Genomic DNA, 24,907 nt, shown 5'->3' with positions numbered 1-24,907 from the left:
GCTGTGCATGGGGTCGCTATGAGTTAGAAACGACTCAACGGCACTTAACAACAACAGCAACAACAACAATTATGTACTTTATGCAAAAGTAATCAAAGTATTTTTTTGCAGTAGAAATGACGTTTTCTGTGTTTCATTGGAACTTTTTCTTTTTTAATTTGGAAAAATAATACATGCAGATGGTTTCAATGAGATGGTTCTAAAGGTGTTACAATGAAAAATGAGTGATCCTCTATCCTCTAACTATAGACTCTTAGTTCCTACCCAAAGGCAAACAGTTTCTACTTTTTTCTCTTCGAGATATAGTCTGTGGATATACAAATATAAAAACTCACTGCTGTCGGCTTGGATCCAACTCATAGTGACCCCTCCTTGGGTTTCTGAGGCAGTATCACTACAGAAGTAGATTGCCCAACCTTCTTTCCGAGGAGTAGCTGATGGGTTTGAACTGCCAGCCTTCTGGTTAGCAGTCAAATGCCTTAGGCACTACACCACCAGAGCTCCTATACAAATGTAAAGATCCTTCAAAAATAAATATCAATAGACATTTCATTTTAAGAACAAATTACAATGTAATTATTTAAAAAATTGAAAACAAAAGATTTTTTGAAGACCAGATTAATACGTTTTCACCTCTAATCCTTTGTGAAGTGAGATGGTATATGTATATATATATATATCTATTTTCTAGTGTTAAGTCCTCATACTATAAGATATTTAAAATAGACATTCCCAAATTTAAATTTAAAATCTTCTTTACTCTTAGTTGGAATTAGAAATACCATTTGACCCAGCAATTCCATTACTAGGTATATATCCTAAAGAAGTGAGAGCCAGGACAAGAACAGATACATGCACACCCATGTTCATCACAGCACTATTTACAACAGCAAAAGGATGGAAACAACTTGGGTGCCCATCAACAGAAGCATGGATAATCAAACTGTGGTACATACACACAATGGAATACCATGCAATCCTAAAAAATAATGTAGAATCTGCAAAATGCCACGTGGCGTAGATGTACTTGGAGGACATGCTGAGTGAAATAAGTCAGTCATGAAAGGATAAATATTGTATTAGTCCGTTATTGTAAAAAGTCAAGGAAAGGTTTGTCTGTGGAAGGAAATTTTCTTTGTTGGTTACCAGAGATGGGAAGAGAGGGGAGGGAACACTACTAGATAGGTAGAGACAAGTATTGATTTGGGTGAAGGGAAGGGCTATGTACCAAATGTGAGAGATCAACACAATGGCACTGAGGAAGAGGAAGACATAGAGAGGTGCATGGAAGGTACAGACAACAAATATGAACCCTTTTGCACATACAGTACTGCATTGTCAGTTAAGGCAATGTTGATTTATGGGTGGATAGATGGGTGGACAGGCTGAACTATTAGGTATGTCTGTGCAGAGTGTAGTGTGCCCATGACCATGTATAGGATTGGCAGACAATGTTTCTACAAGTATATTTGTAAAGGGACAAGCTTGTAGTCACTTCTTGGCCATAGCCAACAACCCAGAGGGAGCGAGCAGTTGGACCTATGGCCTTGGGACCATGGTCGCAGGGGACATCAAGCTCAATTGGCATAACATACTATACAAAAACATTGTTTCACATCCTACTTTGGTAGCGAATGGGATCTTAAAGGCTTGCAAGCGGCCATCTAGATGCAATGATGGGTCTCTCTTTATCCAGAGCAAAGAAGAATGAAGAAAACCAAAGACACATGGAAACAATTAGTCCAAGAGACTGGTATACCATGTGATCCTCAGCCTATATGACTATGAGACCAGAAGAATTAGATGGTGCCTGGCTACCACTGCCAACCACTTGGAGGGGGATCTATGTAGGAGATCCTGGACAGAATAGGAGAACAGTGTAGAACAAAACTCAAAATCATTAAAAAAAAAAAAAAGGGGGGACCAAGTTTGCTGGTCTGATAGAACCAGATGGAACCTCTGAGTTTATGGCTCCTAGCTGCCCTGGAATTGAACCTACTCCTGTGGCTTCCAGCCAAACAAAAAGACAGGCACATGAGCTGAACATTTGCATTAGGTAGATACACTCCTTGGAGAGATCAATCATGGGAGAATAGAAAGGTTCTGTACTCACAGGGAGACAGCTCGAGGGGCAGGAGTGAATGGGAGGAAAGGATACAGAGAGGAGGGGACTATGGAGAGGAAGTGGGAGGGGAGTTGTTGCATTGTGGGAAATTGTAGTCAGTGTCATGAGACAAAGTGTATGTGAACTGCTTTGTGGAAAACGAATTTGCTCTGTAAATGTTCACCCAAATCACAATAAAAATTTTTTTAAAAATATTCTTTACTCTTATAATATCCCTTTAATACTTTTACTAGCCAGCAATTTAAGTCTGTCCATTCCAAATAGCTTACCATTTCTTTATTCAATATTGGCATGATACAAAATTACACTGTTTACCTTAAATGATAGGTCAATTTATTTCCTACTTGATTATCAATTTTTATTAACATAGTCTTTCTTACTCATTATAAAGGGATATTTATATATAAAATTGGTTAAAACTTTATTGCAATATACTAGGTTTACAATTATGTAATATGATTCTTATAAACAAAAATTGCTTTCTCTCCACTACAGAAAACTTGAGGATATTGTCATTAGGAAGAAACAACATAAAGAACTTAAATGGACTGGTAGGTTATTATTTATTGCTTAAAAATAAACACACATACTTTTTTTCTTAGTACGAAAATAATGCTTGTATATTGTGGAAGTTTTACGAAATAGAACTATAGAAAAGTAAACCACTGGTGATTCTGATGTGATTTACAACTTCTTGTAGTCAGTGAAATCATACTGTATGTATTGTTTCATATCTCCTTTGTTACTTGAGATAAAATAATCATTTTTCCATGTCATTCATTCTACAAATTCATTCAGAGTATTTCCTGAATACCTACTTAAGCCAGGATTGGTTAGGCTGGAGGTACAGCAGAATACAATGCAAAGTCTTTGCTCTCATACAACTTCCATTATGATAGAGGAAGACATACAAAAATAATTGAGTAATATATCAGATGGGATGAATGCGAAGAAGGAAAATGAGGCAAAATAAAAGAGAAGTTGTTTCTGGGGAAGTGAGGATGCAGGCTATGCAGTTGATTGAGGCATAAGTGCTCCAGACTGAGGAGACAACACGTACAAAGGTCCTGAAACTGGATCCATTTGGTATACTTGTATATAAGCAAAGGGTATTGAATGAGAGAAGGAGAGTAGTCCTCAATGAGTTGGAGAGGGAGCCAGGAACCAGGCCACATAAGGCTCAATAGAGCACAATAAGAGTTTTAGATTTTTTTTCCAAGTGGGTTGCAAAGCTTTTGGAGGTTTTTGATCATAGGATTTAACTTAAGTTTTTAAAATACTTTTGAACATGCCCTTTTTTAATGGCAGCATAATATTCTGTTTTATCAATGTACTATAATTTATTTAAACCATTTACTTATTGTTCAGTATTTAGTTTGTTTCCAGTTTGTAGTTATTATAATCAATGCTGTTATGAATCTCCTTTTAGCTATATTATTGCACACATCCATGAATAATTCCTTGGATAAATTTCTAGAATGGAATTGCTGGGTCAAAAGGTATGCATTTCTTTAAGGCTTTTGTGACATATTATCAATTTTAGTATATGTGCTGCCAAAGCCAGCACTGTGACATATTATCAAGTTGCTCTGTGGAAAGATTATAATATTTTTATGCTACCATCAATAATGGATAAGGGTCCCCATTTCCCTTAACAGCTGTGGGTATTTAAAATTTTTAAAAGTCTTTGACAGTATGTTTTATTTGTATATTTATTGGCCATTGTATTTCTTTCCAAAGAAGAGATAGAACAACATTGTAAAACTAGGCATGATTTCAGGAAGGATGAACCTAATTTCCTATTCTTATAATTGTTCCAAAAAGACAATATATTTTCTTTAAAAAGTATATATTATTAAAGAATTCATGAAAATTCTGAATTTTTTTATGGTTCCCACAGTCTTTCCTCCTTCCCTCCTGCTTGTGTTTCATGAAGAGCGAGTGGGGTTGAAACTGCAGTCATTGTCAACAATAACCTCCCAAGACCAGAAGGCTACCATTACATTACAATGATCATGTACCATTACAGAAACAATTATAATACCCGAATAGGGATCATTGTTAAGTACAATTTCAGAATCATCATGTTAAAATGAACAAATCATCTGCTCCTCTCTGGATGATACTTCCTTCTACATGCCAATTTACTCATATAAAGTGTTAGTAATAAATTTATAAAATACTCCAAAATTCTTTAGGATTAGATTAGATTCTGGAATCAAATAAAGGAATTTTCTTTCCTCTCAACAGTAATCAGCAGGTGAATTATTAGCTTTCTAATTAGATTTGATGGGTAGAATCCTTAATCTGTAAAAATTTGATTTTTTTTAATGTTCTAAATACATTGATAAATTTAAGGATATTTTGGCTTCTCTCTATTCTCTGAGCCTTAGGTGATAAAAAATTTTCAGTATAGTGACATTATTCGTAATGTCCTAAACCAAAACCAAACTCCCTGCCATGGAGTTGGATCTGACTCATAGTGTCTCCTCCTTGGGTTTCCGAGGCAGTATCACTACAGAAGTAGATTGCCCAACCTTCCTTCCGAGGAGTGGCTGGTGTGTTTGAACTGCCAGCCTTCTGGTTAGTAGTCAAATGACTTAGGCACTATGCTACCCTACAAGCCATAATGTCAGTGCTACAAGTTATTGTAGTACAAAAAATCAGCATTTTTTTTTTTATACTCCAGGCTAAATATTACCTTGAAACATCTATAAAGCAAGCATTTGCAAATAAATGTACCCCAAGATTTTTAAGGTCAATATGGCAAATGCATGCTGTTCCCAGGCACGTACAAAACCTCAGTTCTCAAATACTACGATGTTATATAACTTCTTGCATGAAATTTAATATGTAAGTAGAGACAACAAAGAAATTATATAGGCGTTAAGGCATGTATGAGATACTGTCTTACTGAACTATCACTTCCTTAGGTCTCTCACTTTCTATAGACTCCTATCAATAGCATCTGATTGTTGGTTCTTGTTCCATGGTGTGTGTCTGTGTGTATATATGCATTCACCAAAAAAATTTACCAGTCTAAAAGTTTATGCATAGACTATACTTACTCATAGACTAAAGAAAAATAATGCTGCCCACCAAGGCAGATACTGGGCTTCAAATGGGTTCACATACTGGATAAAGTGTTCATCAAGATACACCAGCCACATCACATCATTTAAATAGCTGCCTTAGTAAATTACAAATTATTTCCATAGTATGTGAAACAGAATGTTCAACTGAAAGAAAAGTGTTTCTTTAAAACTGCTTAGGAAAACTGACTTCTTGTTATTGTTATGTGCCATTTAGTCGGACCTGACTCATAGCGACCCCTCCTTGGGTTTCTGAGGTGGTATCACTACGGAAGTAGATTGCCCCATCTTCCTTCCGAGGAGCGGCTGGTGGGTTGAACCCCCAGCCTTCTGGTTAGCAGTCAAGTGCCTTAGGCACTATGCTAAACTGACTGGTAAGGTATATTTTAAGCCCATTCATATATTTGATCTGGCCTCAGCCCTCCTTTCTGATCTCATTGCATGTTATTCTTCTCCCTAGTTAGAAATCTCTGACTGCTGGCCTTCTATATTTTTTCACATTGCTAGCTCTTTCTTAACTTTCACATTTCAGTACAGATGTCACCTCCTCAACACAAAAAGCCACTACTGTGGAGTTGATTCTAATTCACAGAGACCCTATAGGACAGAGTAGAACTGCCCATAGGGTTTCCAAGGCTGTAAATCTTTACAGAAGCAGATTGCTTCATCTTTCTCCCACAGAGTGGCTGATGGGTTCAAACCATCAACTTTTTGGTAAGCAGTCAAATACTTCAGCCACTGTGCCACTAGACCTCTTTCACCTCCTCATAAGCGAACCTGTATCTAAATTCTTATTCTCTTTCTTTCTCTCTGTCTCGCACGTAAACACAAGTCCAAATTCTGCTTTATAAAGGCAATGACCATATCAGTTTTGTTCATTGGCATCTGCAGTAGTGCTTGGCATGTGTAATAGGCACTCAATAAATACTGAGTAACTCAATGTATTTTATTATAATTACAAAACTACTGTTTAAGTTTTACTTCTAAAAGTAATACATATTCTTTATAAAAAACAAATCAAGCAATTTGTATGTATATGAAATAAAAAATGAAAGCCTTTCCCTACCTACCATTCACACTCACTGAAGTAACCACTATATTTTTGTATATTTAAACTTTTTTTCTGCCTATACAAATAGATATCTATGTATATATACATATGTGTTTTATATGTTTGTATTGATATTATACAAGGCATATTCTTTCTGTAATTTAACTTTTTCACTCAATATCAGAACAGTATAACAGCATATCCTTCCATGTCAATATATGCAGTTTAATGTATTTTTCATTGTACAATACATAAGTAACAAAGCATTTCAACATTTTTTACATGTACAATTGAATGACATTGATCATGTTTGTCATGTAGTTCAATCATCATGTATTTGTTTCCAGATTTTTCTGTCACTCTTAACAGAAGCTCAGAGTCCCTAAGCAAAGAGGCTTTCTTTTCCCCCTCCATCCCACTTTCCCATTTGATTTCTTTTCATAGTATCTACCTCTTTATTTGGGAGCTCTGGTAGCATAGTGCCTAAGGCACTTGACTGCTAACCAGAAGGCTGGCGGTTCAAACTCACCAGCCACTCCTCAGAAGGAAGGTTGGACAATCTATTTCCATAGTGATATCGCCTCAGAAGCCCAAGAAGGGGTCGCTATGAGTCAGGTCCAACTCGATGGCAGATAACAACAACAACAACCTCTTTATTTAAATTATCATTTTATTTATGTATTATTTTCCTGATTTCCTTTAGTTCTTTGTCTGTTTTTCCTTAGTTCTTTGACTTTGTTTTACATGGTTTTATTACATTCTTCTCACTGTTCATTATTCAGGCTTCCATAAATACAGTTTCTTTTCCTTTGTCTTATTTACTTGGATGGGCCATAATTTCCAGTTTCTTCATGTGCCTTGTTATTTTCTGTTGCATCCAGGACATGAAAATTGTATAAGGTGTTGGCTGTCTCAATTCTCCCAAGTATTTGTTATTTTTGACAATGCTACTTTCTTTAAGAAACTCTTAGGTAAGCAGAGCCTTCACACTTTGCTTGCTGCTCCTCTCCCTTTCTTTGATAAATGTTTCAGTCCAAAGTTGAAACTAAGCAGTTGTCCTCCAGCAGTTCCCAAAAAGAATAGAGATTGATGCATACTAATCAATCTACCTTCCAGGGAGTGCAGCCTTCAGTCTAGTTATTGTTCTCTCAGGGCTGCGTTTCTGTCTTTTAGCAGCACTTAGGCTGCTCAGAAAGAGCCTGGTTGGCGTCAATGATTTGTGCTCACCTACTAACCTAGATATGGAGCTCTGGTAGCATAGTGGCTAAGGCACTTGCCTGCTAACCAGACGGCTGGCGGTTCAAACCCACCAGCCACTCCTCGGAAGGAAGGTTGGGCAATCCTACTTCCGTAGTGATACTGCCTCGAAAACCCAAGGAGGGCTCGCTATGAGTCGGGGCCGACTCAACGGCACATAACAACAACAACAACAACTAACCTAGAGGTTAGTGGTTTGAACCCACCCAGCAGTGCCATGGCAATCTGCTTCTGTAAAGAACACAGCCAAGAAAACCCTATTGAGCAGTTCTACTATGTACCACACAGGGCTACCTAGGTCAGAATTGACTCGAGGGCAACAACCTTTTTTTTTTTTTTTTTTAAACCTAGTCAGAAAGCCAGTGCTGTATGAACCTGAATGAACCATCCTTCTGCAGAGGAAGTCCCCATTTGCTACTCCGTCTCCTGCTCCATGAGAAAAAAACAAAACAAAACAAACTCACTGCGTGGAATTGTTCTGACTCAGAGAAACCCCTCCTTGGGTTTCCAAGGTGGTGCTAACCCTAACCCTAACCTGCTCCGTGAGGGCCCTCTTATCTCAGAGCTGGAGCTCTGGGCCCTTCTCTGTGCTCAGGCAAGCTGTGGGTAGACTGGGACTGCAGCAGCCATCTATCTGCTGTGCTGGGAGGGGCAAGGGCGGGCACACCCAAACAGACCACCAGGGAGACCTTTCCTATTTATTTTGTAGACAGATTGTGAGGCCCTTCCCTGTTCACAGGTGAGCTGTATGTTGGCTGGAGTACATGCCACTGCAGTTGTCTGTGGAAACCAACCATTTTACTGCCTGGAGTGGGAGGGGCTAAGACAATGGAAGAAGCACTTTTCCTATTGTATGAGATTCAAAATTGACTTGGCTTCATCTCCAGCTATTTGCTGCTGTTGTCTACCCACTGATTCAGAATCCCACAGGACTGTGCACAGACTTAGCATTACATTTCCTGGTGTATGTCTGGGGAAAGTTGGAAACCTAGACCTGTTCACACTGTTATTTATCATCCCAGATAATTACTTTTTTAATTACTGCATAGTTTTCCATAGTATCAGTATACAACAATGCATTTAACTATTTCTATGCTACGGGACATTTAGATTATATCCAGTGTTGTTTTGGGAAGGGGGCCTTTTCTTTTTTTTGCTATTGCAAATCATGCTGCAGTGAACATCCTTGCATACATATCCTTCTACACTTATTTGGGTATTTACTCAGGATGCCTAAAAGAAGACATGCTGAAGATATATGTGTATTAAATTTTTGATATGTACATGAATTACTTTCATGATACTTAGGCCAGTTTCCATTTTCATCAATGGTGTATAAGTGAGGATTATACCCTCTCCCTTCAACATCACTGATTATTATCCATATTTTTAATATTTGCAAACATGATGGGCAAAAATGATACTGTATTGTTTTGATATGTAGTCACATCAGTTGTAACTTTGGACATCTTTTTATACATTTTGCTATACATTATACATTCTTGAAAATTTACCAAACATATTTTTTGCCCATTTTTATAGTTGCTTTACTATTGAATTCTAGGCACATTTTAGTATTACCAATAATTATCCATTATTGAAAATGTTATTACTATTGCTATTGTTGTTGCTGTAGTTATTAACTATATACCAGGTTTTTTACATGTATTATCTCATTTCAAACTCACAGCAGGTAGATATTATTATCCTTATTTTAAGATAAGGAAACTGAGACTTAGATAGTTATTAATGTGTCCAAGTATACTGAATAGACACTCTTAAACACTGTTGCTGAGTTGACTGGTTCAACTTCTTCAGTGGACAGTTTGTCGATAGTATTACAGTTTTAAATGTGCATGCACTTTGTCCCAACCATTGTATATCTGGGAGTTTTTCATACTCATACACATGGACAAAGTATGTTCATTGCAATATAGCTTGTACGAAAGATTGCAACTACCTACCTGTCTATCACTAGTGGATTACTTAAAGAAATTCATACTGTTCATCCAGGAAAAAAATCTAGCATCTAGGGAAAAAAATCAGACAGGATTTACCTATATTTGCAGAAATATGATAATTTGCAAGATACATTGTTAAGTGGAAAAAAGCCAAATGGATATTTATATGCACATATGTGCAGAGAATGTTTCTGACAGCTGTTACTTCTGGGGAAGGGAACTGGAGGTTTGGGATGAGAAAATGAGTTCTCTCCTTATGCTTGTTCTTGCTGTATGATTTTTATAAGTTTGTGTATTAGCTTTTTAATTTCAAAATCTGATTATTTCTTCCCCCAAAAAATACAAGCAAATAATCCTAAAGCCACACATTAAAAAAAATGAGGAAAGTGGAGAAGGCAGCATGAAAGGGGAAGGGGAAAAGAGGAAGAGGTAGAGGACGTCACACAAGGTAGTCAGACTTGGGCAGTCTGATTGCAGATTCCACACCACCATTTAATGCAAACAGTTTTCAGAATTATTGAGTGTAATTTCTTTTAGTTTATCACTTGTCTTTTAACTTTATTCATAGTTGCTGTTGTTGTTGTTGTTTGCCGTCGAGTCGGCCCCGACTCATAGCGACCCCTCCTTGGGTTTCCGAGGCAGTATCACTACGGAAGTAGGATTGCCCAACCTTCCTTCCGAGGAGTGGCTGGTGGGTTTGAACCGCCAGCCTTCTGGTTAGCAGGCAAGTGTCTTAGCCACTATGCTACCAGAGCTCCCATTCATAGTTGCTATATGGAGATTTTTTAATTTTTACTAGTCAAATCTGTATGACTGGTGCTTTATATCTTACATAGAAGATCTTATCTGCTTCCAGAATGTAAAAATAGTCTTATATATTCTTCTGGTGCTTCTATAGGGTTTTAGGTTTCAATTTTAAGTTTATACCTTGAATCCATCTGTAGTTTAGTTTTACATGTCCTTCTACACTTATTTGGGTATTTACTTAGGATGCCTAAAAGAGCAGGTATCACACTTCTTTTTTTTCTTAATTTTCTTTTTCTCCAAATTCCCATGTACTGAAAAGTCTCTCTTTCCCAACATTTGGAAATCTGAACTCCCCTGTAAGGTAGCTTCTTGGATGGCCAAATTTCTTTGTGTTTGTTTTTCTACTTGTCCCAGCTCTAATATCATGCTGCTTTAATTTTCTTTAGCTTTACAATGTGTTTTGATATCCGTTGGGACAGGTCCTCTCTTTTTTCAAAATATATGGAGCTTTTCTTGAGCATTTACTCTTTAAGAGAAACTTAAGAATCAATTAATCAAGTCATAAAAAAAATATCCCATTGAGAGTCTTAGTAGAGTTACATTAAATTCATAGATTGACTTGGGGAAAACTGATGTCTTTATTAAAACGAGTCTTCTTTTCAGGAAGATTTATTCAGATTTTTTTTAATGTTCTTCAGTAGAATTTTATAGTTTTAATTTCTATAATTTTAAATTTTAATTTAATTTCATATATAAGAAATGCATTCCTGGGTTATTTATAGATTTTGTTGAGGTCATTTTTCTCTAATAACTTCCTCTTTATTGCTGGTTTATAATATAAAAGCTATTTACTTTTTAATTTTTACTTTGTAATCAATTATCTACAAACAGTTCTTAAGTCTTTATGAAGCAGATCTCCTTAAAGACTTCTAAGTAATGTTGTTATCTGGATTCATCTTATATACAAAGCAAACAGTAGTAATAATCTGTAATTTTAAATGGCCCAAAATAGGGAGCTTTTACAATACTTAGTAAAACCCTTTTCACTTCTGTAACCTCCATCATTATACTATTCACAAAGCAGATACTTTTTGTTTTCAATACTCATAATGGATTGTTAACCTTAAAGAATTGCAAATTTTAAGAGCTGAAAGTGACCTTAGAGATCTTGTTCAATCTCCTCATTTTACAGAGAAAGAAACTGGGAGGAAAATGATTTGTTCACGTGCATAGTAATTGGCTGAACGCCTTTTCATCCAAGCTCCAGTTCTCCAGAGGACCAATTTATTGAAGATTCACTAAACTGATTGACACAAACTTAGCCAGATTTTATTGATTGCTATCCACCAGAGCTCTGGTAGCATAGTGGCTAAGGCACTTGACTGCTAACCAGAAGGCTGGCGGTTCAAACCCACCAGCCACTCCCCGGAAGGAAGATGGGGCAATCTACTTCCGTAGTGATACTGCCTTGGAAACCCAAGAAGGGGTCGCTATGAGTCGGGTCTGACTCGACGGCACATAACAACAACAACAACAATCCACCAGATAGATTCATTAAAAACTCGTCTTTATTACCTACTTAGAAATAATATGGAGTCCCTGGATGGTACAAATAGTTAAGTGCTGGACTACTCGCTGAAAGACTAGTGATTCAAACCCTCCTAGAAGTGCCTTGGAAGTAAATGCAGTGAGCCCTCCTACTAGAATGTATAAAAAAGTAATTTGAAAACTATACTATTCAAGAAAAGTGGTAAAACAGTACTGTTATTTCTGCTTTTGATGATTTCAGTAGCGATTCTTAAAATAATGCTCTGTGAGTTTTAGCTTAGTGAAACAAACTTAGAGAAGAAAAAGTCCAAATCAATGTAAAGAGTGGATGAGACTGTTCTATTTGGCTTCCTTAATGAGACAAAACTCCCACACACCCTTCAGCTTTCCTGCAAATGGGGTCTCAGTTTTCTAGGAAGGCTATTGTCTATAGATGTTTATAAGGAAGGAGACAGAGGAAAAGCTTAAAAATAAGCATATAAATAAGATTGCTTTCTTTTGCAGGAAGCAGTGGGGGACACATTAGAAGAACTGTGGATATCCTACAATTTTATTGAGAAGTTGAAAGGGATCCATGTAATGAAGAAATTGAAGATTCTCTACATGTCTAATAATCTAGTAAAAGACTGGGGTAAGCTGAGACTGGCTCTTTGCTTGCCTTCTACCTCTTGCTTATAGAATATAGCTCAACAAGCAGAAAGATGCAAAATGGGAGTATTTTTTTGTAAGCACAGAGAGAAGTAGGTATAGGGGGTTCCTACATTTCCGCTAAATGCTTGATGTTTACATTTAGATATTTACTTAGAATGAATGTAATTACATAAGCTTTGGTCCTCTTAAAAATCATGACAAATTTAAAAATTATTGTCAAAGGCTGAAAGGAACCAATTTAAATTGAATAATTCTTGTTATTAAATTTGAAAACTTATTTGATATTACTTTGTGGGGGTATTTTTGTCAGTATTTTGTTTTTAATTTTGCCATTGTTGAGATTTACACAACAAAACATATACCAATTCAACAGTATCTACATGTACAATTTAGTGACATTGATTACATTCTTCAAGCTGTGCAACCATTTTTATCCTCTTTCTGAGTTGTTCTTCCCTCATTAACATAAGCAGCTCTGGTGGCATAGTGCCTAAAGTATTTGACTGCTCAAACCCACCACTCGGAAGGAAGCTTGGGCAATCTACTTCCATAGTGATAATCCCAAGGAGGGGTCACTATGAGTCGGATCTGACTTGACAGCAGTCAGTTTGGTTTGGTTTTAAGGTTCTGATCTAATCTTTTGAATTGCTGTTGTCAATTTGATCCCATATACCTAGATTTTTAAAGAGCATAATGCTTGAGCCAAATCTTCTTTGCTTAGCTTTTCATTCAGCATGTAGTAAAGCCCTCATATGTGCCATGAGCTATGCCAGGCTCTTGAGATACAGAGTTGAGTATGACCTATCACAACCCTTAAGGAGTTCACAACTTAGGAGAAAAAAAAATCAATTTATTAACTAATAATTATAAAATTGTGTTAGATCTACAGGAGAGGTTTGAATGAATTACTCTAAGAATTCAAAGATGACTGAGTAGTATTCCATTGTATGTAGGTACTGCATTTTGTTTATGCATTCCTCTGTTGATGGGAATTGAGGTCATTTCTACCTTTTGGCAATTGTGAGTAGTGATGCAATAAACATTATGTACAAGTCTCTTTTTTCTCTGCTTCAGATGTTTTGGGTATATACCTAGGAGTGTCAACAGGAGAAATGAAGTCTCGATACATGCTACAGTATGAGTGGAGCTTAAAGACATTATACTGAGTGAAATAAGCCAATCACAAAGGGACAAATATTGTATGACCTCACTTATATAAAAAGACAAGACCAAAAGAATGAGACCGAAGTTTATTAGTGATTATCAGAGGTAGGAGGGATGGGGTAAAAAGAGGTAACTGAAATATCACATTGATTAAGGGTAGAATTCCACCACTCATCTGTCAGTTGTCACACTGGTGGCTTGCATGTTGCTATGAGGCTAGAGGCTGTGCCACTGGCATTTCAAATCCCTTTAAGGTCATTCATGGTGGAGAGGTGTCAGCAGACCTTCCAGAAAAAGACAGACTGAGAAGAAGGATGGAGCTATCTACTTCTGAAAAACTTGGCCAGGGGAAACTTTTTGAATAGCAGTGAAACACTGTCTGATATATTACTGGAAAACTTTATGATAGCCCTGAAACATTATCTGATATAGTGTCAGAAGATGAGCCCATCAAGTTGGAAGGCACTCAAGGTATGACTAGGGGGGAGCTGCCTTCTCAAAGCAGAGTTGACATACTTACATGGATAGAGTAGAACTTTCAGGACCTCCATTCGCTGATGAGTTACAACTCAAAATGGAAGAAACAACTTCAAACATCCATTAATAATTAGAACATGGAATATATGAAGTGTGAATCTAGGAAAATAGAAAGTTGTCAAAAATGAAATAGACAGAGAAGCCCAGGAGGAAGAATTCAGAGACACCTGTTAGAATCTGTGGCTTCATCAACCTGAGATAACTTTTGGAAAAAGAAAAGAGGATTATTAAAAGGAAATAAGTGAATAGGCAGCAAGCACTGTCTATGTTTTGAATTAAAAAAATTCAAAGTAAAGTGTTCATATTTGAAGACCAAATACCTCAGTACCATAAGGAATAATCCTTAATTGTAGCAACCCATTTGCTCAGAACTGTTCTTTTTTTTTTTTTTTTTTAGGATTTGGGTGAAGATTTACAGAGTAAATTCACTTTTCATACAGCATCAGAACTGTTCTTATGGTGTCTTTACTATTCTTCTATTTCTGTACACACTCCCTTTATTTTATTAATTTAATTTTAATTGTAGTTGGAGTGAAAGTGTACAGAATAAAGTAGTTTTTCATTCAACAACAACAAAAAAAAAAAGTGGAACACATGAAGATTGATATCTCAGGCATTAGAGAGCTGAAATGGACTGGTTTTGGTCATTTTGCATCAGACAGTCATGTGGTTGACTATGCTAGAAATGACACGTTGAAGAGAAATGGTATCACATTCGTTGTCAAAAAGAATGTTTCAAGATCTGTCCTGAAGTACAGTGCTGTCAGTGATAGGATAATATCCATACCCCTACAAAGAAGACCAGTTAATACTAGTTGTTCAAATTTACATACCAACCACTAAAGCCAAAGATGAAGAAATTGAAGATTTGTACCAACTTCTGCAGTCTGAAATTGACCAAACACGCAATCAAAATGTATTGATTATTACCGGTGATTGGAATGCGAAAGTTAGAAACAAAGAAGAATCATTAGGTAGTTGGAAAATGTGATGATATAAATGATTCCAGAGATCACATGATGGAATTTTTCAAGTGCAATTACTTATTCATTACAAATACCTTTTTTCAACATCATAAACAGCAGCTATACATGTGGACTTTACCAGATGAAATACACAGGAATCAGATCAACTACATCTGTGGAAAGAGACAATGGAGTGGCTCAATATCTTCAGCCAAAACAAAGCCCGGAGCTGATTATGGAACAGACCAACAATTGCTCATATGCAAGTTCAAGTTGAAGCTGAAGAAAATTAAAAACAAATCCATGGCAGCCAAAATATGACCTTGAATTTAGAGTCCACCTGAATTTAGAGACCATCTGAAGAATACATTTGATGCATTGAATACCAGTGACCAAAAACCAGATGAGTTGTGGGATGATATCAAGAATATCATACGTGAAGAAAGCAAAAGGTCATTAAAAAGACAGGAAAGGAAGACCAAAATGGATGTCAGAAGAGACTTGAAACTTGCTCTTGAATGGAGAGTAGCTAAAGCAAATAGAGCAAATAGAGGAGCTCTGGTAGCATAGTGGCTAAAGCACTTGACTGCTAACCAGAAGGCTGGTGGTTCAATCCCACCAGCCACTCCTCGGAAGGAAGGTTGGGCAATCCTACTTCCGTAGTGATACTGCCTCGGAAACCCAAGGAGGGGTCGCTATGAGTCGGGGCCGACTCGACGGCACATGACAACAACATGACAAAGCAAATAGAAGAAATGATGAGATAAAAGAGCTGAACAGAAGATGTCAAAAAGCAGCTTAGGAAGACACAGTCAATTATAATAAAATGTGCAAAGACCCGGAATTAGAAAACCAAAAGGGAGGAACATGGTCAGCATTTCTTAAGCTGAAAGAACTGAAGAAAAAAATTCATGCCTCAAGTTGCAATATTGAAGGAGTCTATGGGCAAAATATTGAATGATGGAGAAATCATCAAAAGAAGATGGAAGGAATACACAGAGTCATTGTAAAAAAAAGAATTGGCCAATGTTCAACTATTTCAGGAGGTGGCATATGATCAAGAACCCATAGTACTGAAGGAGAAAGTTGAAGCTGCACTGAAAGATTAGCAAAAAACAAGGCTCTAGGAATTGATGAAATACTTACCCACTGAGATATTCCAACGGGTGCAGTACTGGAGGCACCTACTCATCTATGCCATGTAATTTGGAAGACAGCTCCCTGGCCAACCAACTGGAAGAAATCCATATTTGTGCCCCCAAAGAAAGATGACCCAACAGAATGTGGAAAGGATCAAACAGTATCATTAATATCACATGCAAGTAAATTTTTGTTGAAGATAATTCAAAAAAGGTTGCAGCAGTACATCGACAAGGAACTGAGAGAAATTCAACCTCGATTCAGAAGAGGGCAGAGAATGAGGGGTATCGTTGCTGATGTCAAATGGATCTCAGTTGAAAGCAGAGAATACCAGAAAGATGTTTACTTGTGTTTTATTGACTATGGAAAGGCATTTGACTGAGTGGATCATAACAAATTATGGTAACATTGTAAAGAATGGGAATTCCAGAATACTTAATTGTGCTCATGAGGAACCTGTTCATAGACCAGGAGGCTGTTGTTTGATTAGAATGAGGAGAGACTGCATGGTTTAAAACAGGAAGGGTATGCATCAAGGTTGTATCCTTTTACCATACTTATTCAATCTGTATGCTGAGCAAATAATCTGAGAAGGTGGACTGTATGAAGAAGAATGCAACATCAGAATTGGAAAAGACTCATTTACAACCTGCAATATGCAGATGACACAACCTTGCTTGCTGAAAGTGAAGATGACTTGAAGCACTTACTAATGAAGATTAAAGACTGTATTCTGCAATATGGATTACACCTCAACATAAAGAAAACAAAAATCTTCACAACTAGACCAATAAGCAGCATCACAATAAACGGAGAAAAGATTGAAGTTATCAAAGATTTCATTTTACTTGGATCCACAATCAGCACCCATGGAAGCAGCATGCAAGAAATCAGACATCGTATTGCATTGGGCAGATCCATTGCAAAAGGCCTCCTTAAAGTATTGAAGAGCAAAGATGTCACATTGAAGACTAAGATGCACCTGATCCAAGCCATGGTATTTTCAGTCACCTCATATGCATGTGAAAGCTGGACAATGAATAAGGAAGACCAAAGAAGACCTGATGCCTCTGAATTACGGTGTTGGTGAAGAATACATGGACTGCCAGAAGAACAAACGTCTGTCCTAGAAGAAGTGCAGCTGGAATGCTCCTTGGAAGTGAGAATGGGCAGCCTTCGTCTCACCTAACTTTGGCCATGTTGTCAGAAGGGACTGTTCCTGGAGAAGGATATCATGCTTGGTAACATGGGGATCAGCAAAAAAGGAGAAGACCTGCAACAAGACTGGCCCACTGGCTGCAACAATGGGCTCAAGTATAACAAGTATTGTGAGGATGGCCCAGGACTGGGCATTGTTTCATTCTGTTGCACATCTAGTGGCTATGTGCTGGAGCTGACTCCACAGCACCTAATAACAAGGGTAGGATTGTATAGCTGTCAATAACTTGTATGCCTGTGAAAAGTTGAATTGGCAAAAATTGTATGATAGATACATATTAACAACAATCACCAAGAGGAAAAAAAAAAAGGCTGCTCATGTACAACGAAACACCTCATGGTATTTGGTTCTTTGGTGTGGAGGCTTAGGGTCATGGTTTCATTGGACTTCCCAGTTAATTTGCCTAATAACATGTTTAGTGCCTCTGTTCTGTCTCCTAATACATTGAGCAGTGTCTGGAGTTTTAAAAGCTTGCTAACAGCCATCTAAGTCACAATAATTGGTCTCTGTTCACTTGGAGCAACAGAGGAAGAAGGACAATTAGGAGTAAGAGGTAGATAGAGGATATGTGACTAATTGCCTCCATAAACAACTGCATCCTTTGCCATGAAACCAGAAGAACTGGATGGTGCCCAGCAACCATTACTGGACATTTTAATCAAAGATCCCATAGAAGAATCCTGATCAAAGGGAGGAAAATGCAGAACAGAATTTCAAATTCTCGTAGACTCTTGACTCTCTGTAATGCCATGGAGGGTGGATGAACTCCTCAAACTTTTGCCCTGAGAAAATGTTTAAAGCTTAATCCAAAAATATCCCCTGTAGTCCTATATATCTGTATCTATATCTATATCTATACACACACACACACACACACATATACATATACATATATATATTTTTTAATTGCATTGTTCCCTCCCCTCCTCTCCCACCTTGGTAATCAACAAAGAAAGTTTCCTTCCATATATAAACCTTCCCTTGTCCCCTGAAGTCTTCTTAAAGCCAAACAGTAGTTTAGCTTAACTGGTTTAAAAAAAGGAAAAAAAAAAAAGGTCTGCCTTGAGGATTACGCTCTTTTAAGAACTATCCGTATCAGAAGGAAAGTTGGGCATCTACTTCCGTAGTGATAGCGCTTCAGAAACCCAAGGAGGGGTCGCTATGAGTCGGATCCGACTCCATGGCAGCGTGTTTGGTTTTGGTTTTGGTATATAGGATCAAATTGACAACAACAACTGAAAAGATTAGATAGGAACTTTAGGGGGCAGTGAGTTTATGTTACTGGGGGAGGCAATCTCAAAAAAGATGGGTGAAAATGGTCGCACAGCTTGAAGAATGTAATCAGTGTCACTGAATTGTGTTGAACCAGTGTGTGCTTTGCTGTGTGTATTCTCAACAACAACAACAAAGAATTCCAAGATGAAAGAATGGGTAGAGACAAAGCCAGTTTACTTTAGCGTCCTCTATTACTGCCCAGCAGAGAGAAGACTTTCACTGGAGATGGGGTTGTTGCTTTTTTTGATCATCTCTTTTTCACATCCATTGTTATGGTTAGCATAAGAGAAGAAGAGTTAAGTCTTTTTCTCTCACTTTCCATAATATTTTTAGAAAAGATTTTCACCTGGTATGTCTTTCATAACTTCCTTCAAATTCTCAAGTCTCAGAATCTCAAAGTCTGATAGTCATGAATAACCCCAAATTGAAGAATAGTGATACTGGAATTTAATCCCCAAAATCATAACAGTAAAACCTGCCATTTTCATACAGAATATTTTCTCTGACTTGTAGCTGAATTTGTGAAGCTGGCAGAACTGCCATGCCTGGAGGACCTGGTGTTTGTAGGCAATCCCTTGGAAGAGAAACACTCTGCTGAGGGGAACTGGATTGATGAGGCGTCCAAGAGAGTGCCCAGGCTGAAAAAGCTGGATGGTGAGTGACTGGGAGCTCTGGCTTGGAACCAGCTTGGAAGTGTTTTCTATGAATAAGAATGAATTTGTGGCATGGAATGATGAAAAGAAGCAAAACTAAAGAAAGAGACAGGTTGTCTGTAATCTCCAAAGCCATTTCTGTGCACATGAAATTTAATGTTCCATATTTGGGTCAGGGTGAGAGAAAAACTCCTAGGGTATTCAGACTGGCACAAGATCATCCCTAGACCAAAAGCATATAAGTCACAGAAGTATTAGTTTGCAGAATAAGTAGACATAAATGAAAAGTAATTGCTTTTGCACAGTTGGGTGAAAAGTAAAGTCTTTTCTCTTGCTTTCTCACGTTCTCTCTTTCCTAATTTTTATTTCTCAGTACCTAAGATTGGTGTTGGGAGCTCTGGTGGCATACTGCCTAAGGCATTTGCCTGCTAACCAGAAGGTAGTGGTTCAAACCCACCAGCCACTTCTCAGAAGGAAGATTGGGCAATCTACTTCCGTAGTGATACCACCTCAAAAACCCAAGGAGGGGTCACTATGAGTCAGATATGATTCTACGGCAGTGAGTTTTTTTTTTTTTTTTTAAGATTGGTGTTAATGCCAATAGATGTTCCTGACTGACTGGGTTTATGTCCCAGTTCATTCATTTAATAGCATTTGTGACCTCATGCTACTTGATTAATCTCACAAAACTTTGTTCTTTTGTAATCTAAAAACTACTAATGATAATAGTACCATTATTAATCATTCCACATTAAGCACTGAAAACAGTACTTAGCACAAAGTAAGTATTCAACAAATATTAGTATAATCACTTTAGCAAATTTTAGTATCAGTCCCCAAACTCAGGTATACAAGAGTTATTTCAATATAAAGAGATCTAGTTTTGACTATGAGTACCACTACCACCCAAATCCAACTCAGCTGGGCTGTTAAGAAATTTAATCTTTTATTCTCAAGGTCCTTCTAGCAATATACTACCATTCTGGGGCCAAGTCATGAGGAGAGATTCCAGAGTTACCACTGAAATACCTATTGTCCCCATTCCCATGGCCCCTTCAGGACTAATGACTCCCTGCTACTTCCATGCTACTCTTGGGTTATGAAAAGTTTTTGAGAATTATATTCTTGATGCGTGTAGGATTCTTTCTCTAGATAAAACACACAGTCATTCCTGTGTGGGTCTTGCGTCCTCTTAGTGGTGCTATCAGGAGGCAGGGCCAGAATTTCTACTGTTCCATCATCCATAGACCTAACCTCTCTTCTGCCCACTCTCTCTGGCCAGCGAAAGCTCCTCCTCCCCTTCCTTCTCCTGCTCATGGTTCTGTATCATTTCACATCTGTATTTTCTCAGTGGTCTTCTTAGGCTTTTCAAAGGCAAAAGTCAGAAAGTCTTAGGGGCTGTTCCTGATTTCTACACAGCCCCTGAGGTGATGAGCAAACAGCCCTTGAGGTAATGACCACACTGCTCCTGAAGCAATACACACTGCTGAAGGGACTGCCATAGGAAGCTGGTGTGGAAAAAAGGACCGAATACTGAACTTTAGCTAGAAGTGGTGAGGAGGGATGGAAAAACAGAGGAGGAGCCTATCTGATTGAATCAGTGAGGAAAAAAATACCCTAGGGATTTGTAATATCCACCCATATGATGATGGTCATCATACCATGTACCAGATGCATAGTTTCCTTGTAGTGATGCTGTTCTTCACCCATCATGGAGGAGACCTTGATTGGTGTGAGCCAGAACTTGTCTCTGCCTTTCCCTTAGCAGCAGAAAGTTGTTTTTTATTCCCTCACTTTAGCTACAGTGGGTTTTCCACATGCCCTAAGGAAAGCTGGGTTTGTTTCTTTTCTTTCAACGGTTTAAGGTGTTATCTGTATTCTGTGTACACAGTTTAAGACCATGTTCGTATTCCATATTCACATTCAGAACAAAGGACGTAGTCTTCTATGGTTAAGGTTTTCTTGTCCCTCAACCCTTCTCACCCCTTCTCACCACTCTTGTCCCTCATCTTCCATTTTGCTTGGTCTATTCTCTGTCTCTCCATCCCTCCTCACTAAAGTTCTCCTAGCTAAAGTTCAATAGTCAATCCTTTTGTTCACACCAGCTTCCTATGGCAGTGGTTCTTAAGAAACTGGCTACAACCCTATGGAGGGACATTTCAGAACCTGAGGAGAGAGGAAGGAAAGGGTTTCTAATTTGAAAAATTTTACTGCTATGCTGCTGTATGGAGAGATGTTCTCATCTCTCCTGCAGTTGAGAATTGTTGGCCTAGAAGGCTCCTCAGTAGCTCTCTTCCTACACCAAAAAAAAAAATGTTAACAGCTTGATTGAGGTAAAATTCACATAGAATAGCCTCCACTATTTAAAGTATACAATTTGATAACTTTTGACATATTTATACATTTATGGATCATCATCATAAGATAATGAACATATAGTGCATCCTCCCCAAAACTTTCTGCATGCCCCCCTTATAATTCTACCTTTTAATGTAGATCTGAATAGACCAAGCTACATTATGGCCCTTTGAACCAAGATTGTGACCTCAAGCCAATCTAAACAGACTCTTGAAAAAACAGTTGGTACTATTGTAAACCAATTGGGAATAGAAAAGAACAGAGACGCCCACAGCTTTTAAGTTGCTATTTTTATTCCTCTTTTGTTGCTTATAAGCTAAACTGGAGGTTATTAAAAAGCTAAGCTGAAAAAGACACACAACACCAGATGTTAATGAAGATGTGGAACAGCTAGAACTTCCATATCCTTCTGGTGGTAACTGGATATAACCATTTTGGAAAACTAGCATCAGCTGCAAAATCTCTACATGCACATCCCTGTCATTCACCAGTTCCTCTCCTAGCTATATACCCAACAGAAAAAAGGGGCTATGTGTTTACCAAAATACATGTTTGAGAATGTTCATAGCAGCACTATTGCAATAGCAAAAAATTAGAAGACAACAGAACAGATACAGGTTATGCATGTCATGCAATGGAATATTAAACAGCAATGAGAATGGACTACAATGTCATACAACATGGATGGGTCATAAAAACATAACATTGAACAAAAGAAGCCAGATACAGAAGAATGCATACTGTATCATTCCATTCTTATCATTTTAAAAACAGGCAAAATAATCTATGATGTTAGGCATTAGAATAGAATATACTTTTTGAAGAGCGGGTAGTGACTGGAAGGGGTCCTGAAGAAGTTTCTGGGGTGTTGGTAATGTTCTTTCTTACTCTGGGTACTGGTTACCAGATGTGTTCACTTTGTGAACAGTTATCAATTTGTACATTTGTAATTTGTGCACTTTGAATGTATGTTATACATCAATAAAAAGTTTACTTTCCTCTGAAGAAAAAATATATGTCAGTTGAAGAATACAGATGTGGGTGTGTGGGTGGAACCTCACTGCTGTTGAGTCAATTCGACTCATAGCGACCCCTCCTTGGGTTTCCAAGGCAGCATCTCTACAGAAGTAGATTGCCCAGTCTTCCTTCCTAGGAGTGGGTAGTGGGTTTGAACGGTCATCCTTCTGGTTAGCAGTGAGATGCCTTAGGCACTGCACCATCAGAGCTCCCAGATGTGTGTGGGAGACAGAGGTAAAGTTATGCTTACTGCCGTAAAGAACATGAATTTACATCTAGAAAGTATCACAGAGGAAAAAGGATTGGATTTAGTTCTTGAATGAGGATAGGATTTGGATACGGGGAGAACTGGGGAGGGCACTCCAAAATGGAGGAACTTTGTTCACCAAGAGTCCAGAGGTAAGATTGTGTACAATGAGTTTGGGAGACAACGAGTTAATAGCTCAGGAGGAGTAGAGGGTGAATTGCTGAAGAGTTAAGATTGGCTAGTAGGCTGGGGTCAAATTGTAGCAAGGCTTTAAAATGCCAGAGGCTGGAAATGGCTGGTCCTTGGCCCAGTTAGGGTCTGTGGGTGTGTTTTGCTTTGTCTACAGTGGTTCTTTTTTTTTTAAAATTTTTCCTGAGTGTTGAATAATTTCAGAAGTTCACATAAAGAATTCAATTTCCAGTAACACTGGGATTATATATTTTATTGTGGAAAATGAAGAATATTCCTTTATGCAAACAAAGTTTTTAATGTTTACAGGGCTTATTTTATTTTTCTGCCTGACACCGTAGGCATTTTTATGCGCAATCCTACATTTGGGAAGCTCAATAGTGTTAAGTATTTGTCAATCCATTTGAGAGATGTCTTGTAGAATTAGAAACTGAAGAGATTATTTTATGAAATGATTTTTATTATGGCACACTTCACAGCATCTCAGAGCTCCTTAGGTGAACAAAAAAACATTTTCAGTTAGAATATTAGCAGTCTGTTGAGAATGATCAGAAATAATTTTATTTCTCATTTTAGGTACCCCAGTAATTAAAGAGGATGAGGAAGAAGAAAACTAACACCACATTTTCTGCTATGTCTTAATTTATTTAAATGTCTTAAGAATAATAGATAAGTTTTGTGTAATTGTCTATTTTAAAGATTGTGTGTGGGTCAAAAGATTCTTAAGAAGATAAAACAAATCTATAATTCCCATTTCTTTTTTTAACATATTCAAACAGTATGTCTCCCTCAAAATAACAATACCAACTTTACAAACTCTAGCCTTTTTAGAAACTACAAATTCTCAATTTCTGTCTTCAGTTCCAGTTATGTACTGTGTGGTCCTATCTATCGAAAGCTTTGTGGCTATCGAAAGCTTTGTGGAGCCATCATTTTTAACAACACAGGAACAATTGTGGTTCTTTATTCAGTTTTAGACCAGGCATATTAAAAGATATACTTTGGCCTCTGTGGACCACCCTTCCTGAAGGTTCATCTCCTTACTTTATGACTCAGAAGCATAAACATGTCATGCCTTTGGTTCAGAAGGCAGCATGATGACAGGAAGAGCTAAATACAGCATTAGCCCTGGACCCAAAAATGCAAAACCCAATTAGAAAAGTTACTGTAAAAAAAAAAAAATTAGTGTCTTGGAGCCTTCGTAGCCCATGTTATATCTATTTTTGTTTTTCCAAAAATGTGTGCATGATCAACTGGAATTTAGGTTGTGTTTACATGTGTGGCCACTCGAGTCACTGTGTACAATCAGTCATTTTGGTGATCCAGGTCACTGGTTAAAATGACTTCCATGATCATTCCTTTTTTCAATAATGTAGTCTTGTTGCTCATGTGGACCTGGCCCTAGGCACATTTTTTGGTTTATATTTCCTTATGTTTAAAAAGTAGCTAATATTTGAATCTCTAGCCCAGATAATATGTGTCCAAATTTGCCCTAATGACTTTGGTGAGCCTCCTTGCTGGGGAAAGTGATTGTTATGGTTATAACCGGATAGAACTTAAAAGACTGGATTTGGAAACTTTCAGTAAATGAAAGTTAGTGTTTCAAAATATATTTTTTGAGAAGATCTAAGTTAAGCACCTCTTTAAATGTGTTATGTAAGTGATTGTGGAGAAAAGAGAAGAGAAAAGAGATGTTTTGTTCCGGGATTCC

General features: G+C 37.6%; 1 protein-coding gene across 1 annotated transcript in view; it reads left to right on the top strand.

Moving 5' to 3' along the window:
• Nucleotides 1–23,813, top strand: part of DNAL1 (dynein axonemal light chain 1) — an 87,726-nt gene extending 63,913 nt beyond the window's left edge. The window contains exons 5-8 of the mRNA XM_042781020.1: nucleotides 2,621–2,676; nucleotides 12,286–12,412; nucleotides 19,246–19,386; nucleotides 23,773–23,813. Coding sequence (XP_042636954.1) covers nucleotides 2,621–2,676; nucleotides 12,286–12,412; nucleotides 19,246–19,386; nucleotides 23,773–23,813 — 365 coding nt within the window. The remainder of the gene's footprint in view (nucleotides 1–2,620; nucleotides 2,677–12,285; nucleotides 12,413–19,245; nucleotides 19,387–23,772) is intronic.
• The last annotated feature ends 1,094 nt before the right edge of the window (nucleotides 23,814–24,907 follow it).

This window comes from Orycteropus afer, unplaced genomic scaffold, assembly GCF_000298275.1.
Source record: "Orycteropus afer afer isolate SDZICR_OR568_19922 unplaced genomic scaffold, OryAfe1.0 scaffold00079, whole genome shotgun sequence".
Lineage (NCBI taxonomy): Eukaryota > Metazoa > Chordata > Mammalia > Tubulidentata > Orycteropodidae > Orycteropus > Orycteropus afer.
This window is presented reverse-complemented; position numbering and strand designations above follow the sequence as displayed.